Genomic DNA, 14,577 nt, shown 5'->3' with positions numbered 1-14,577 from the left:
GGGATCTATATTATTTAGCATTAGTCTTCCTATTATATTTCTTATCTCCTATGTTTCTATCATTATTCATCTAAACTCTAAACAATCATTTAGCCCGTTGTACTCAACTTTTAAACACTAACAGTGGTATGATGTTTCTGTTTAACCTTCTATTTAAATGACCATTTTTACCTGTTTAAGTGATCGTTTTGTCTAAGACTAAACGATATGTAACTGATTGTTTGTCATTTGATGTTAGGATCTAGTACTAATTAATTTCGCCCCCGTTTAACTACTTGTTTTTATTGTGATTCTTTTCCTGGGCAAAGAAATAGAATGATCAAGTGAAGGTTAGAGGCCTGAGACTAGTTAAATTTCTCTTTTTTTATTATTTTTTTCTGCTTTTTTTGCATCGCAACGTAAACGTTTTATTTTGGTGCTATGTACACCTTTGTCATATAATATTTTGATACACATGATTGTTTTTGGTTTGCACGGCCCCCCTATGTTTAAATTCTGGCTCCGCCCCTGTATGCATGTGCTGCAAGATTCGATGTGACGGAAAATCTTGAAAACTTTTTGGTTTGAACTAAACAAGGCCTAACTCGTAAGTACTCTGCCGTTCCCTTTCTCTGTGAAGTTGAAGCTGCTGGTCTCTGTCTTCGCTCTTCAGAGTTGAGACTAATCAAGCAATCATTGCATTTTGATGTTAACGTTTTACCATGGCCCATCATGGGTCAAGTGAATCAAAAGTTGGCAGCGAGATCATCGCAGGCTGCAGCAGAGTGCTTGGATCCAGCCTCGGCGCGCGTGCCGGCCGGTAGTTGCACCTGAGAATTCCCTCTGCAGCAACGGAAAATCTGCGGAGAGGCAGCAGCCCTGACGAGAGAAGGAAGCTTCCTGCCTTTTGCGGCAGGAGAGGGCAACTTGCCCAACCGGGGCGGGGAGGCCTCAAATCGCTCAGCTTTGCCTCGCTTTTGGTATGGAGCTCAGCCTGCATATTACCAAATGGCCTTGTTCTTGCAGGAAGCAACCGCCGTGTAGTGTAGGGGCAAAGCCAATGAGGAGCTAGGGACAACGAAACAAGGAAGAACCAAGCAAGAAACAAAGAGCTTCCATGGGCATTCCACGGCTGTTAGGAACACAAGGATCGCAGGCAAAAAAATTGTGTAGACAATGTAATGATGAACTGTGACGAATTCAACAAGGAAAAAAAGTTAGGCCCTGTTATTACTCACCCAAAAATTTTTCATCCATCCCATCGAATCTTTAGACACATACATAGAATATTAAATGTAGATAAAAAAATAAATTAATTACACAGTTTGGTTGAAAATCGCGAGACGAATCTCTTAAGTCTAGTTACTCCATGATTAGCCTTAAGTGCTACAGTAACCCACATGTGCTAATGATAGATTAATTATACTTAATAGATTTGTCTTGCAGTCGCCTAACGAGTTATGTAATTTATTTTTTTATTAGTTTCTAAAAACTATTCCCGACATCTTTCCGACATATTCGACGTGACATCAAAAAATTTTTTATCCTTAACCTAAACAGAGGCCTTAGAAGAAGAAGGTCTCGCGTTCCACTTCCATCACGCCCTGATTTGCCGGGAAGCATTTCACTGAATCTGAGAAATGTTGCCGGTACTTAACCAGGCAGGCACATTGAAAGAAAATAAATTTAATATGGCCCTACCTAAGATCAAGACCAATAAATTCCGTCCACTTTTGCCTTTTGTCCTGTATTGCATGGTCCTTCCATGAGCAGTTTGATCTGCACCACCCATTGGTCGTTTCCTTTTCTTTAAAAAGGTCTTCTTTCTTTGGCAAGTTAGCGCCGACGATTAACTGCCAACCGATCAAACAATCAAATCAAATATCCAGATGAATTAACAGACCACTATCCTGGCGTTTCAGATATAGGGCAGCGCAATTGTTTCTCTGCCGTAATCTTGAAATCAGAAATCAAGGACATTTCAAAGATGGAGCAGAAAATGGCTCCCTGCAACACCTGAATTCTGATTGAAATTTCGTACCAATCCTGCAGTGCAAGAGATTAGATTCTGATTGAAATTTCTTACCAATCCTGCAGTGCAAGAGATGAGATTCAGTCATTTAGGGAAGCCCCTATGTGCATTTGGCCAAACTCCAGTCATGTTTATCTCCAAAGCTATGTACAAAGTGCTAAATATGTATGGGGTATTGATGAGGCCATTACAACACCAATATCACCATCACAAGGGAGGCGCTAGAAAGAGAAGGAAATAAAAGCATGGAGGAAAACAATTAAAGAGAACCCAAAAAAAAGATCGGAAGGGGATCGACGAGGGGGAGAGAAGAACGTCGATCGGATCAGTTGCCGCTCGGCTTATCTGCCGCATCGGCGACGACAACGACGGGGGCGGCACGCGCGGGGCTGCGCCCGTCGTCGAAGTTCTTGGCGTAGCTGGCGGCGTCGTAGCCGAACGTGATGGGCCTGCCGCCCGTGGCCGCCGTCGGGGAGCTGCAGATGCACTTGGTCTCCTGCGCCAGCCGCCTGAGCAGCTTCCGCCACGCGCGTTGCCCGCACCACCCGACGTCGCGCGACAGGACGAGCTGCGCGCGGCGGACCACGGCGGCCGCGCCGCGGTGCTTGCCTGAACGCGGCCACGCGGCAACAACGGAGGTAGGGGACGAGGAGGAGGCCATGCAGCCGGGCAGGTTGACGGGGTGGGGTGGTGGCGCGGATAGGTCAGTGGTGGCTGGTGCTCACGCCCATCGGCCCATGGCTTTGCTGCAGTGCCGCGAGGGAGACAGGGGAAGGGTGGTTGCATAGACCGGCGGTTATATGGAACGTTGGAGATCTAGAATTATGGATGGATTATGGTGCATATTACTATTATTATATTAAGAAGAAGACGAGTAGATGTTTATGTGAGCTATAGGAGGCCACGTGGAAGAGTAAATGTTTGTGTTGTGGTGGTCTCAGTACTTGTATAGATGCATGCGAAGGTGAAGATGTGGTTCACACTTTGAGATGAGAAAATAAGGGGTCACGCGAGTGCGAGGAATGGGATCTAAGAAACACAGGGCCACTTCGTCTCCGTCCTGAGTAACCACAATGTGGCAGCAAAAGAAGTCTAGAGGAAAAAACTCTTTACCAACTATCTGAAACGAAGACAATCCATATAACAATCTATAACAAAAAAAATACTTATAGCTATATGAACTACCCATAAACAATAAAAAAATATCATTTTCTCTTTCTATTCTATCTCTTATGAAGATACATGATTGTTAGATATAATAATTTTAAATCTCTAGTGAACCTATCTTACAGACTATTTTATTGGTTGGACATTATGAATAATAGTAACTATAAACTATTTATGTAGGTCCTATGTATATAGACTAGTTGGTTCATATACTTTGTGGTTGCTCTTAAGAATGTATATATCTTTTTTTGAGAGGATGAATGTATATATTTGGCCAAACGTACCGTAACCGGATAAGCAAGACACATCCTTGTAGGCCGAGTAATTCAGCCCTGAGCAAGCGGCACGCTAATGGGGCGGAGAGGAGCAGAAGACAGCATCTCGTCTGGCGCGTTGAGGAGAAGCTGAGGCGGCGCTAGGGCTGAGGGGCTGAGGGGCTGAGCGCGTCTTGGTCAAACGGGAAAGAGACAATGCGGAGGCGATGCGAAGAGGTGCCGAGCGGTATGGTCGAGGACGAGATGACAATGGTTTAGGGCATCCTTGACATCTTGGCCAAGAGGAGTCGAGTCGAATCGTGAGCAGCGCGATGGAAGAGGATCTAGAACATATGTCATTGGATACCTAAATCGGAATAAGCAACCAAGCACCGACTCCATTCGCTTGTTTTATAAGTCATACTTTTTGTGACACCCAGCAATATTTTTCTTCTCATAGTAAATTAATGAACAATATTTTCAATTATAATTTTTCAAACAAGCGAACAGACTCACTAGTGCACCTGTTAGGTGTAGCCACCTGCCCACGGATGCTAACTTAGTAAAAAGTCAAATCAAAGAACTATATATATATATAAAATAAAAAATCCTTTCTACTCCCATGTATATGTGTGTATATACATAAAAAACAGTTATAGAAGCAACTTATCGTATATGATGAGATGCTTGGCAACTTTGTTAGCGGCAATATGCCCAAGTGATTGTCGAGAGGCACTAAGTGACACAACAGTATAGCAAGGGGCGTTGTGAGAACATCAAATATTGCCACAGACCACGTTAGGATGCTGAGTGTTACGACCAGCTATATGGAGCACCACCACCACCACGGGATGTTGATAGCGGCGATGTGCCTAAGTGATTCAAGAGGCACTAATTGGCACCATAGTATAGCGAGAGACGTTGTGGGAACATCGAGTGTCGCCATAGACAACGACAATGTGCCCCGACTTTTACAGTGAGCTATGGAGCATCACCATGGGATGTGGACAGCAGCGATGTGGCTGAGTAATTGTCAAGATGCACTAAATGATACTCCTCCATAGTATAGCAAGAGACAATGTGGGAACATGAGTGTCGCCTAGACCACGGCAAGACAGCTATGACCACCACTATAACTAGTGATGTGGTGGATAGCAAGTCACGAGATGCCGAGTGCTGTAGGACAGCAAGGACATGTTTATTTGACTGGACTGAGTTAATCTAGACGGATGAGTAGAGCCTAGGTATTTTGAGACAGGTGAGATTAGTGCAATTCAATGTTTGATGGACTTGTATTTGGAAAAAGTCTACTTACTCCCTGAAGTATTGACCTGTGTCTAACCTAGGCCCCCAACTACAAAATCAGGTAACATACACCCTAAAATTTGGAAAACAGGGCAACGAACCCCCTGGGGCAGTTTGGGAGGGTGGTTTCGCCGACGTGGCGTCCAACGTGGCAGTGGTATTGACACGGTGGCATGGTGGATGCATTCCAGGTACGATGAATCAGACTGACTGTTGGGTCCCACATGTCAGGCGCCCCCCTCAAATACTCCGCACAGATTCTCCAGAGAAGGCCAATGATGTCGAGTCGGATCTCGTACGCACGGCGAACGACACCGCATTGGGTGAGCGCGCGGCTGGCGCGGAGCTTGGTGGACTCACCACGCTGGGACTCGGTCGCGGCGCAGCCCGACGGCTGCCTCCGACGCGCAGCCAGTGTAAAAGGTGAGGTTCTCGCCCCAGGTGCGACCCTTGCACTGCTCCTCGTGGAACAGCAGCTCCTGCGAGGTCGGCATGTCGTAGAGCGCGCGGGGCGAGAGGGCGCTGAGACCCTCCGTCTTGTACGGCGTGTAGGTGCGTCGGGGTTTGCCTCTCGACCGATGCTCGTCGCCGTAGGGGGGCTCGTTGGGGGCGTCGGCCATGTCGACGAGAAGGGGCGGTGGGTCAGTTTGGGGGTCTAGGGTTCTGCAACGCCGTGCGGCGACGATCAGGCTTTCGCGGACGGCGGACCCTTCGGTAGTGCAGTGGGAAACCTGGTACCTCCCGTTCGCTGATGCGGACACATGTTAGGCGTCCCCATCTGCAACGGCACGATGGACGTCATTGTGCCACTGCCCTAGAGCCAGAGCCACGCCACGACGGTGACAACCACCCCGAGCTCTCTCTCCTCGGCGGGCCCACACGTCAAGAGCGAGTCGGGCTACTTTGGCACTGAGAGCTTGTTTTCCGCAGACGGCGACATGTATTTGAGGATGCGGAGCATTTGAGAGAGGCGCCTGACATGTGGGACCCAACAGTCAGTCTGATTCACCAAACCTAGAATACATCCACCACCGCCACCGTGTCAATACCGCTGACACGCTGGATGCCACGTCGGCGAAACTGCCCTCCCAAACTGCCCCAGGGGGTTCGTTGTCCTGTTTTCCAAATTTATGGTGTAGGTTGGTTTTGTAGTTGGAGGTCTAAGTTAGACACTGATCAATACTTCAGGAGGGTAAGTGGTCAATACTTTAGGAGGGTAAGTAGACTTTTTCCACTTGTATTTGGGCCTAGTCTCTGCATATATTTGTTTGCCTACGCTATAAGCTGGAGGGCTCACACTCACACGTCAGACACCCCCACCCATCACCTGCACACGCTAGAGCAGCGCAGAAGCCCAAGCGAGCTCGCCCGTAAGAAACACGCCCACAGGACACTGACTACTGAGGAACATCGAATCACGCGGCGGGTTGACGACGGGAGTACTAACAGATTTTTGTACTCCTATTTAAATTATAAGACATTTTAGTTTTTTATTGATATATTGTTTTATTATAATGTATCAAGACGTAGTGTGTATATCTAAATGTATAGGAAAAGACATGAATCTAAAAAAGCAAAAATGTCTTATAATTTGAAATAGAGTCCAAATAGAACTGCTAAATAGCATCTCATCGTATGTAACAATGCTGAACTACGTATTCAATGTGAAGGGGATCTCTTCTGACTGCTGAGTCACGGAAGTAAAAATACATAACACAAAGCAGCAGGATTTGGCCATTTTACAGCTAGTCAGAGTATGTTACAACTGCTCAGTGATTCATAGTGTCTGCAGGTAATTAAGACCTGTTGAACACAGGGCCCTTCTATGGTAAATTAGATGAAGCACTAATAAATAAAACAAGGTACATGTAACCAACGGGAAGAGTATGGTAAATCTAAAAGGGGACACTAACTGCCAAAGCTATTTACATTTGTTAATTCTTCAAACATTACCCCAACCTCAGTTCTAATGCATCAGCTCATAACGTGGCCGAGAGCTTAGAAGTATGGTACAGCCACAACTAATTCCGTCACTTATCCAATGTTGCCTTCAAGTAGCAATTACAGATTCATCTTGTACCCAACAGTTATCACAATGCCAGCAGACGCCAGTGCGACCTTGACGTGTGCTGGTAAGTCCCAGCACATTAAGCAGAATAAAAGTATCACTGCCGATAGTTTGTCTTCAGGTTAAATTGGGCTTGACTTGAGGGCCTACATAGAGAGATTTTTTTTATATATCTAGCAAATCCTGATGCAGTGCCATCAGTGTTTGAGGAGCATATTCAACCCTAGAATTAATTTTGTTCAAAAAAAAACCCTAGAATTAATAATTTCACTTTGGGGGCATGCAATATCTGGAGTACCTTGTTTGAGGATGTGACAGCTGTCCTCCACTGTGGATCCTGTGTAGTTGATGGTCTTTCCCTGAACAAAGTAACCACTCTCGATTCTGTGGGCCTTTCAACTACCTGCCGATGAGGCATCTCTCTCATGATCCAGAGAACAAATCCTGATGGCACTGACGAGCCTACAATCAATATACACCAATGATCCAGTAAATAAGCACAATTTGAACAGAGAAAACTCAAGAGGTAGTCTAGTCTAGATCTTTAATGTGCACTTGGGTTGAACCCATCTGTCAGCAATAAGCAGGTAAACAAGCTAACATACACCATGCTTTCTACTTTCTACTTTGCATTTAAAATCATTCTTCATTGCACTTCGACATGCGCAGTGCACCCCAAGTAAAATTTTCTAGATCTATTCACAACAATTTGCATCTAAAGACCAAGCAGCATGTCTTTGTAAAACGACAGCCTGACAATAAGCTGCAAAGAAATAGACAGAGATTCACGCAAACCCAGACACACAAAGGAAAATCAATTGCAATGTCCTTACAGAAAACTAGTGCCAACACCAAATCACATGAATGCTTGCAGGTGGGACTGGGAATATGGATGCAAGTTAAAAAGGCACACACAATCTGGTCTAGAAGCATATGCACATATGCCTAATGGCAAAATGCATAGAAAACAACGCTTAATACCAAAAACACCCACTTTTGAGTATAATTGGCAATGGAAACACAAATTGCATTAGTAAAAGACTGTAGATGAGATAACAGGTGTGCTATTTCTAGGCATAAAGGAAAATAAAGATACCTATGAAGTAATATATAAACAAAATTACAGCATTGTTGATGATGTCCACATCTGTCGAGTACCAATACAAAAGCACCTGCAACAAAAAATATGGAAAATTGTAAGTCACTTAAAAATGGACTAAAAACTCATGGATTTACATTGACTATATTGTAAAAAATGAACTTACTGGAACATTGGTCACAAGTGCAAGTATAGCAGAAGACGAGAAACAAATCAGTGAGACAGCAGCTAAACTGGCAACCTGTACGAAAGGATTGTCAGTTTGAACAGAGGAGCATGAGCACTCATGTTTTCATAATATTATATCTGTATGTTTTCATGAGCTCCTGCCAATAAATAGCAAAGATGCTTCAACACATATGTTTTTTTCTTCAAGGGAAATCAATCGGCATAATGCTTTCCCTGCTACAGAGATCATACAGAACAGAATTCCTTCGGCGATGCATGCTTTTTAAGTTATAACTATTCACGGAAGACTGATTGAAATCTAGGTGCAAACATTCAAAAGAAAATTCTAAGTTTAAACATTCTTAACAATACTCAAATGCAAAAAATGAGACCCAAAGGAACAAGATGCTGTATTTTTATCAAAATTTAAAAGTACAAAATGCAGCCACAATAAGAATGGTTCTGGGCCAGATATACCTTCCACTTCTCAGTGGATACAGTTTCAGAACGAACTTTGCTCATCTTCGAGAATAACACTGCACCTACATGACCGTAGGACCAAAAAGAAAATCTGAGCAAAACAAAAGTTATAATACTGAAGCTTCACTCTCAAATTAATGATGTGCACGAGTGCAATGCAACTGCAGCTAGTGGTGGATGAATGGCAGATAATTTCGCAATTTTGCCAAGGAATAAGATAGAAACAAGCATTTGCAACTGCAGTAAAACTTAAATCTACTTGGCTAACACAGATGAATAAGTGGAATGCAACTTCCATTCACAACAAGGGAGTGCATACAATCAGAAGGTGTATAATATTTAAAATTCCCGACTAACATATAGGACATAATAATGGCATACCATACACATCAACAATATGGAATGCTTACCGTAACATGCCAGAGCACCACCAAGAACAATAACTACTACTGAAAATACATCCAAATAGACCTGCAAAATAAAATGTTGGTTGACATCTGTAAAGCAATAAATTTGCAAACGAAAAAGTTCATGAAAAATCATTACTGGAATTTGTGACAATTGTAAAGTTGTAAACAAGCACATAGCAAAAATGTGTGAATAGTGAATACTTGACAAAGATAAGATACACAAGTCAACATTCATTTCGCAGAAAATATAGAGGACAGTCTAGAATAGAGATCCCACAGTATAGGCTTATAGCATGAATGCATGATAAATATTACAAAGAACATTTAGGCTTTCTCAGTTTTATTCTGAAGAATCTCCCATTATTGCCTGCATTCCCCAGAAGCACATAGGTTTATAATGCATTAGTTTGAAAAGAAAAATGAAATTCTGCTGTGCCTTCTTAATTTAATAAAATGGCATCCAGAAATCCAAAGAATTTTTGCCGGAAATTTCATGATACAACGTGCAGACAACAGCATAAAGGTGCAGTTTGGGCTCTACAATAGATATTTGCCCATGAAGTAATGACAGAAAAGTTTCAAAATTCTTCTGAGATGCATACGCTAACAATTCTTGAGTTGACTAAAAAGCAGAAAATCAAGAAGCAACATGAACAGAGGTGTGCGAATGCATGGGCAAATAGGCAATGGAACAAGAAATACTCCCTCTGTACAAGACGTTTTGGCTTTTTTAGATACGTAGCTTTTCTTTCTTCTATGCAGTACAACAATATGAACGTTGACTAAAGATATCTGATATAAACCCAGCACAATGTGATGTGGTCAAATTCTTTGTACCCTTTTCAGTAGAGAAGAATCAATAGGATTTTCTCCTCTGCCGACCCATATGAGGATTGCAAAGGCGAACATAACAACAAATGACAGTACAAGCACCTGCAGGGAAAAATGTATAGCTAAGTATTAGCTTTGGTAAATCTAGAAGCATCAAGTGATTAAAGACGACAAAACAAAATTTTCTTCATGAAACTAAGGCATAATGCATAAATACGCAGAGAACCGAGTAAAAAGGTAGGTCTGAGAAGACCATGATTATGCCAGTAACTCATAATGATGGGGGGAAACTTGCCAAAATCACAAATTTTTGCCGGCTTCCAAGCTGTATTCCTGGGCAACACCTCTGACGGATATTAACAGGACGGATGCCAGGTTTCACTTTTGTTCTGTCTAGTAAAGCTTCATGGTGACTCTGATTCCTTCCATCTTCTTCGTCTTCATCATTTGTCTGATGACACAGGTCAACCCTGTAAGGTCATGATTTTGAGAAATATAAAGCTAATTAGCTAAATAAAAAAGCATTTACAACTCAAGAGAAACCCCATAAATTGACAACCAATCCATCATAGCAAAGTTTTGACCATTAAGAGAAAGCAAGGAAAACCCAAAAGGATGTGAGGCTCTGAGCTATATTACAAGCATAGCAGCCTCTGTTTCAAAGGTGTCGCCTAGGTGTCCAGGCGAACGCAGCACACCTTGGAGGTACACTGTTTTTTTTTCTTTTTCTTTCAGATGGTTCAGCTGGAAAGCACATAGGGCAAGCTTCAGCAATAAAAGATATTGACTAGACAGGGGCAACTAGGAGGGAACAGGGAAGCGAGGATTAAAGTGGTGCATATTACAACAGTCTAGCCCTTTCGACTGATCATGAGCATTTTTTCTTCGTTTATGTCCTATATGCCACCACCTTTCGAAGAGACGCATCAAACATAGAGCACAATTACACATGCACTGGGACCCCAAAGGTCATATTTATGATTTGCACCTTAAATGTTAACAAAGCTACACGCATATCAATTAATCATGCATACTAGATACTAAAATAAATGTTCAGCAAATTACCAGAATGACAGTAGCAACAAGAAAGAAGCAAGAAGCAATATCTGTGGACTAGCTGCACAATAATGAGAAAGGATAATTCTTAGATATGGTGAGGAAATAATGGACAAGAAAAGGACTGTAACAGAAGAGAACAATGAAAGAACTATAGTAAATGTAAATCCATACTCTCTGGACAACATACCCATGAGAACAAATCCACATCCATGCACCCAGCAAATCCATCTCTGACAAGTAGCAATGATGGTAGACACGAAATACACTAGGAACACTATCACAGGTAAAAAGAAAATTACTTGAGTTAGTAGTGACGATGGCATACATGAAAATATGCAAGGAACACTGACATAAGATAAAAAGGGGGGAAGTGTTTGTATTTGTTCTGCTTCATTTCTAGATCTACTATGAGTACTTCATATTGAAAATTTGTTACTGGAAACACACTGTGGGAACTAGAAACTGTTACTGCAAGTAACAGGATGTCTAAAATAAACTGTGTTTGTCTAAGAAGTTAAAAGTCAGTTCAAATACAATTCAACGTTAATTGAGAGTCATTGACAATCAGGTTATTTTGCATGTACCACACCTACTTCAAGAAAGGTATAAAAAAGCTGCAAGATACATGAGAAAGGCAAAAAAAGTGGAAATTAGCATACATTCCATACTAGGTTCTACATAGCTATGTTCTTATGCACATATTTCCTGAATGTTGTAGCAGTTACATTCCTTTTTTTAAAAAAAAAAAGGGTACTTCTATTGTAACTTGATAGCCTAGCCTAGTAATTGAACAGCATTAACCAAAACTTGAATAGTAATTAACCAAACAAAGACAATCACTAAATATGAGTATGCAGAAATTCCCATTTCCCAGTGTACAACAAAGGCAAACAATAAAGAAACCTTAGGTACAAAAGATGAGAGAAGAGTTTATCAGACTAATGTGTGTCTCACCAACGTTTGATAGGCCAATCATTAAATGGAATATCTGCAAGAGATTAGGCATATATCATTTAAGGATATAGCAGCCAAACTCATAGGTCAAAGGAAAAAAAATGCCAAGAACTGATTTAGCATGATTAATATCATAATAATTTAACTACGACCCAAGTATTGATGTAAATATGCCATATTGCAAGAAACTTTTTGGCTGTGGCTTTCAAAGCAGACTTGAACTATACAATGTTACTGTCAGATCAGATGATAGCATAAAGTGATAATGCGATATTCACATCATTATGATTTAACTGTGACATGCTTATAGAATTATAGGTCAGCGTTACCATACCTGAAATACGTTTTGGTTAACATTTCCAAAATTTAGTCTCCATAATGCAGAGAACAGTTGGACATAAATGAAACTAAACCTCTTGCTATGGGATCAAAGAGGCTAATGGAAATTTGATTTCAAAGTTAATAACATCAAATGATTCACCAAAGCCACATTCAAAGTTCAAGGGACAATAAGAACCTATCTGTGTTGATAGAGACATTATTTGGTACAACTGCAGCCTAAAAGGTGGGCAGATAGAGAAAAAATGGGTATGTTTGGATCATTGATGCAGGGGCAGAGGATAGGTAAGACTAACTTGGGCCATGGCCACCCGTAGGTTCTTAAATTTTCTTATTGAAGATACAATAATCTATAGCTAATTTGTTTCATGCATCATTAGTGGCCCCCTAATTCATTGATGGCCCGCCTTATGATGTTCTTCAAGCTCTGCATTGGCACATCTGGAAAAGCCTCCAGCAAGGATTCTTGTTTGGTTGCTTAGAGCTGCAGCGCACCAAAGCACATGATCTTTCATATAACCACTCATTTGTAGACGATGGAGAACCAATTCGGCTCGCCTGGCTGAGCAAGCCATTTCTTGCCGATGTAGGCTAGCTAGTCTTCAACCAATACCAAATGCATGTCTTTGCTAGGCAAGGCTAGGCTACACATTGCCTGAGATGCAAACACATCCAGCACTCAGAAACTTTGGATACCTTTTGCCGAGTCCATCCTTGTAGCTGGTTGTGCCTGTGAATCCTTGCTAGCTGCATTTTACAAAGTGATCATCAGTAACTTATATGAGAGGAAGATATTACATAAACAATTTAAGTTGGTGTGCATGGCAACTGGTCAAAAATAGCAATCACTATACATGCATTGATACATAGAGTAATGCTGGGTACAGTGTGTGCAGAATAGTACACATTTCAGCAGAAAAAAAGCCCCCTCATCCAGTATCACCAAAGCAAAACTCTGGTGGGCAAGTATCATGTCGGAATCTCTAGATGAACAAAGAGACAACAACTAACGTAGCCAGCATGTCTTACTGAAACAAGCAAAATTATCAGGAAACAGCATGTCTTACTGGAACAAGCAAAATTATCATGAAACAGGCATAGAGGCCACGTGCTCATCCACTACTTATCCCAGTCCACCATCCAACACATCCACATCATCCCTCTACTTCGTAGCTCCGCCATAAATTTCAAGGGGAACGAAAACACGTGACATCAGATCGAATCAACCCACCTGCACGAAGGCCGCGGTCGCAATGGCAACGTCCAGGACAGCCAGCGCGCCCTCAGCCGCTACAATCGGCAGGGGCAGGCAGCCCCCGCCATCCCCGGCGGCGGCAGGGAAGGGCCCGTAGCGGCCCATGCCGGCGGGCGGGCGAGGGGCAGCAGCGAGGAGGAGGATTAGGGGCCGGACAGGCGTCGCATCTCGCGGCCGGCCGGGAGGTCCGGAGAGGTAGGGTTTGATGCAGCCTCCGGGCGGGAGCGGACGCGGAGGCCGTAGGAGAGGGCGGGGGCGGGGGCGGGGGCGGAGGCGGAGGCTGGGAATTGACTGGAGAAGGAGACTGGGCGCTTGGGCAGGCAACACCTGTTGGATTGGAAAGACCGAGACGTTCGATCTGGTGGGGTGGCTCACTACTGTACTGTCACGCCAGCAACCATGGGGCTGTTGCTACACGCCTCGCGCTCATGGTCTGCGTGCCGCCTCAATCTCTCTCGCATCTCTCGACTATGGTTTTTTAAACCTTCTTTTTACACCTCTTTGTACATCTCGAATCCTAATTTGGTTTTGGTACACTTGTAATTCGATTGCATAAGTGTATCATTTACCCTTTTTTTAGAATGTATCTTGGTTTGTTTATTATAGGTACTTGATTTGGTGCACTCTGCCAGGCATGGTCAGTCAATATGAGATTCAGGTGCGTGCGTACATTCTCCCAAGTTAGGATTCGAGATGTTCACTTATGTATAAAAACATTTCCTACTAAAAAAACTTATATAAAAACATTTATAAGGATATGATATATTTGCACGTGTTAATTTGGTAGGTACACTACTTATGAGCGTATTTTTACATGTTTCTGAAAAGAATCTTAATATATTTGATCGATATTTATACTCTTTTCGTTTTAAATTATAAGACAGTTAGATATTTCTAAATATATAGTTTTTATTATATACTTAAATATATACTACGTTTAGATATATCAATGAAGGGAGTAGTTGATAGTTTGTGCTCCCCCAAAGGCCCAAACCTGTCTTTTTTTTGAATCAAGGCCCAAACCCGTCTTCATGAAGGAAAAAAAAGGTATCAATTTCCGCAAGTATACCTTTTTGTGGTTGGTCTGGTTCACGGTTCACCAGTCACCACACCACACCACACTAGAATTGGGCATTTCTCAGATTATACGGAATGATAGATATTTGGGACTTCCTGT

General features: G+C 42.5%; 2 protein-coding genes across 2 annotated transcripts; both read right to left on the bottom strand.

The window, feature by feature from the left end:
• LOC8072079 lies at positions 2,117–5,357 on the bottom strand. The gene is made up of 3 exons (XM_002456318.2): positions 5,098–5,357; positions 4,764–4,786; positions 2,117–2,731 (listed from the first exon to the last, which is right to left on the bottom strand). The coding sequence occupies exons 1-3, from the start codon at positions 5,355–5,357 to the stop codon at positions 2,337–2,339; spliced, it is 678 nt and encodes a 225-aa protein (XP_002456363.2). The 3' UTR covers positions 2,117–2,336.
• On the bottom strand, positions 6,439–13,746 carry LOC8075583 (tobamovirus multiplication protein 1). Its single transcript, XM_002456317.2, has 13 exons — positions 13,377–13,746; positions 12,842–12,892; positions 11,807–11,840; positions 11,040–11,126; positions 10,859–10,910; positions 10,089–10,263; positions 9,800–9,895; positions 8,963–9,023; positions 8,550–8,614; positions 8,071–8,145; positions 7,902–7,977; positions 7,104–7,267; positions 6,439–6,951 (listed from the first exon to the last, which is right to left on the bottom strand). The coding sequence occupies exons 1-13, from the start codon at positions 13,503–13,505 to the stop codon at positions 6,928–6,930; spliced, it is 1,089 nt and encodes a 362-aa protein (XP_002456362.1). The 5' UTR covers positions 13,506–13,746; the 3' UTR covers positions 6,439–6,927.

The sequence above is a fragment of the Sorghum bicolor genome, chromosome 3 (assembly GCF_000003195.3).
Source record: "Sorghum bicolor cultivar BTx623 chromosome 3, Sorghum_bicolor_NCBIv3, whole genome shotgun sequence".
Classification (NCBI taxonomy): domain Eukaryota; kingdom Viridiplantae; phylum Streptophyta; class Magnoliopsida; order Poales; family Poaceae; genus Sorghum; species Sorghum bicolor.
The sequence above is the reverse complement of the archived record's forward strand: the minus strand, read 5'-3'. Positions and strand labels throughout refer to the sequence as shown.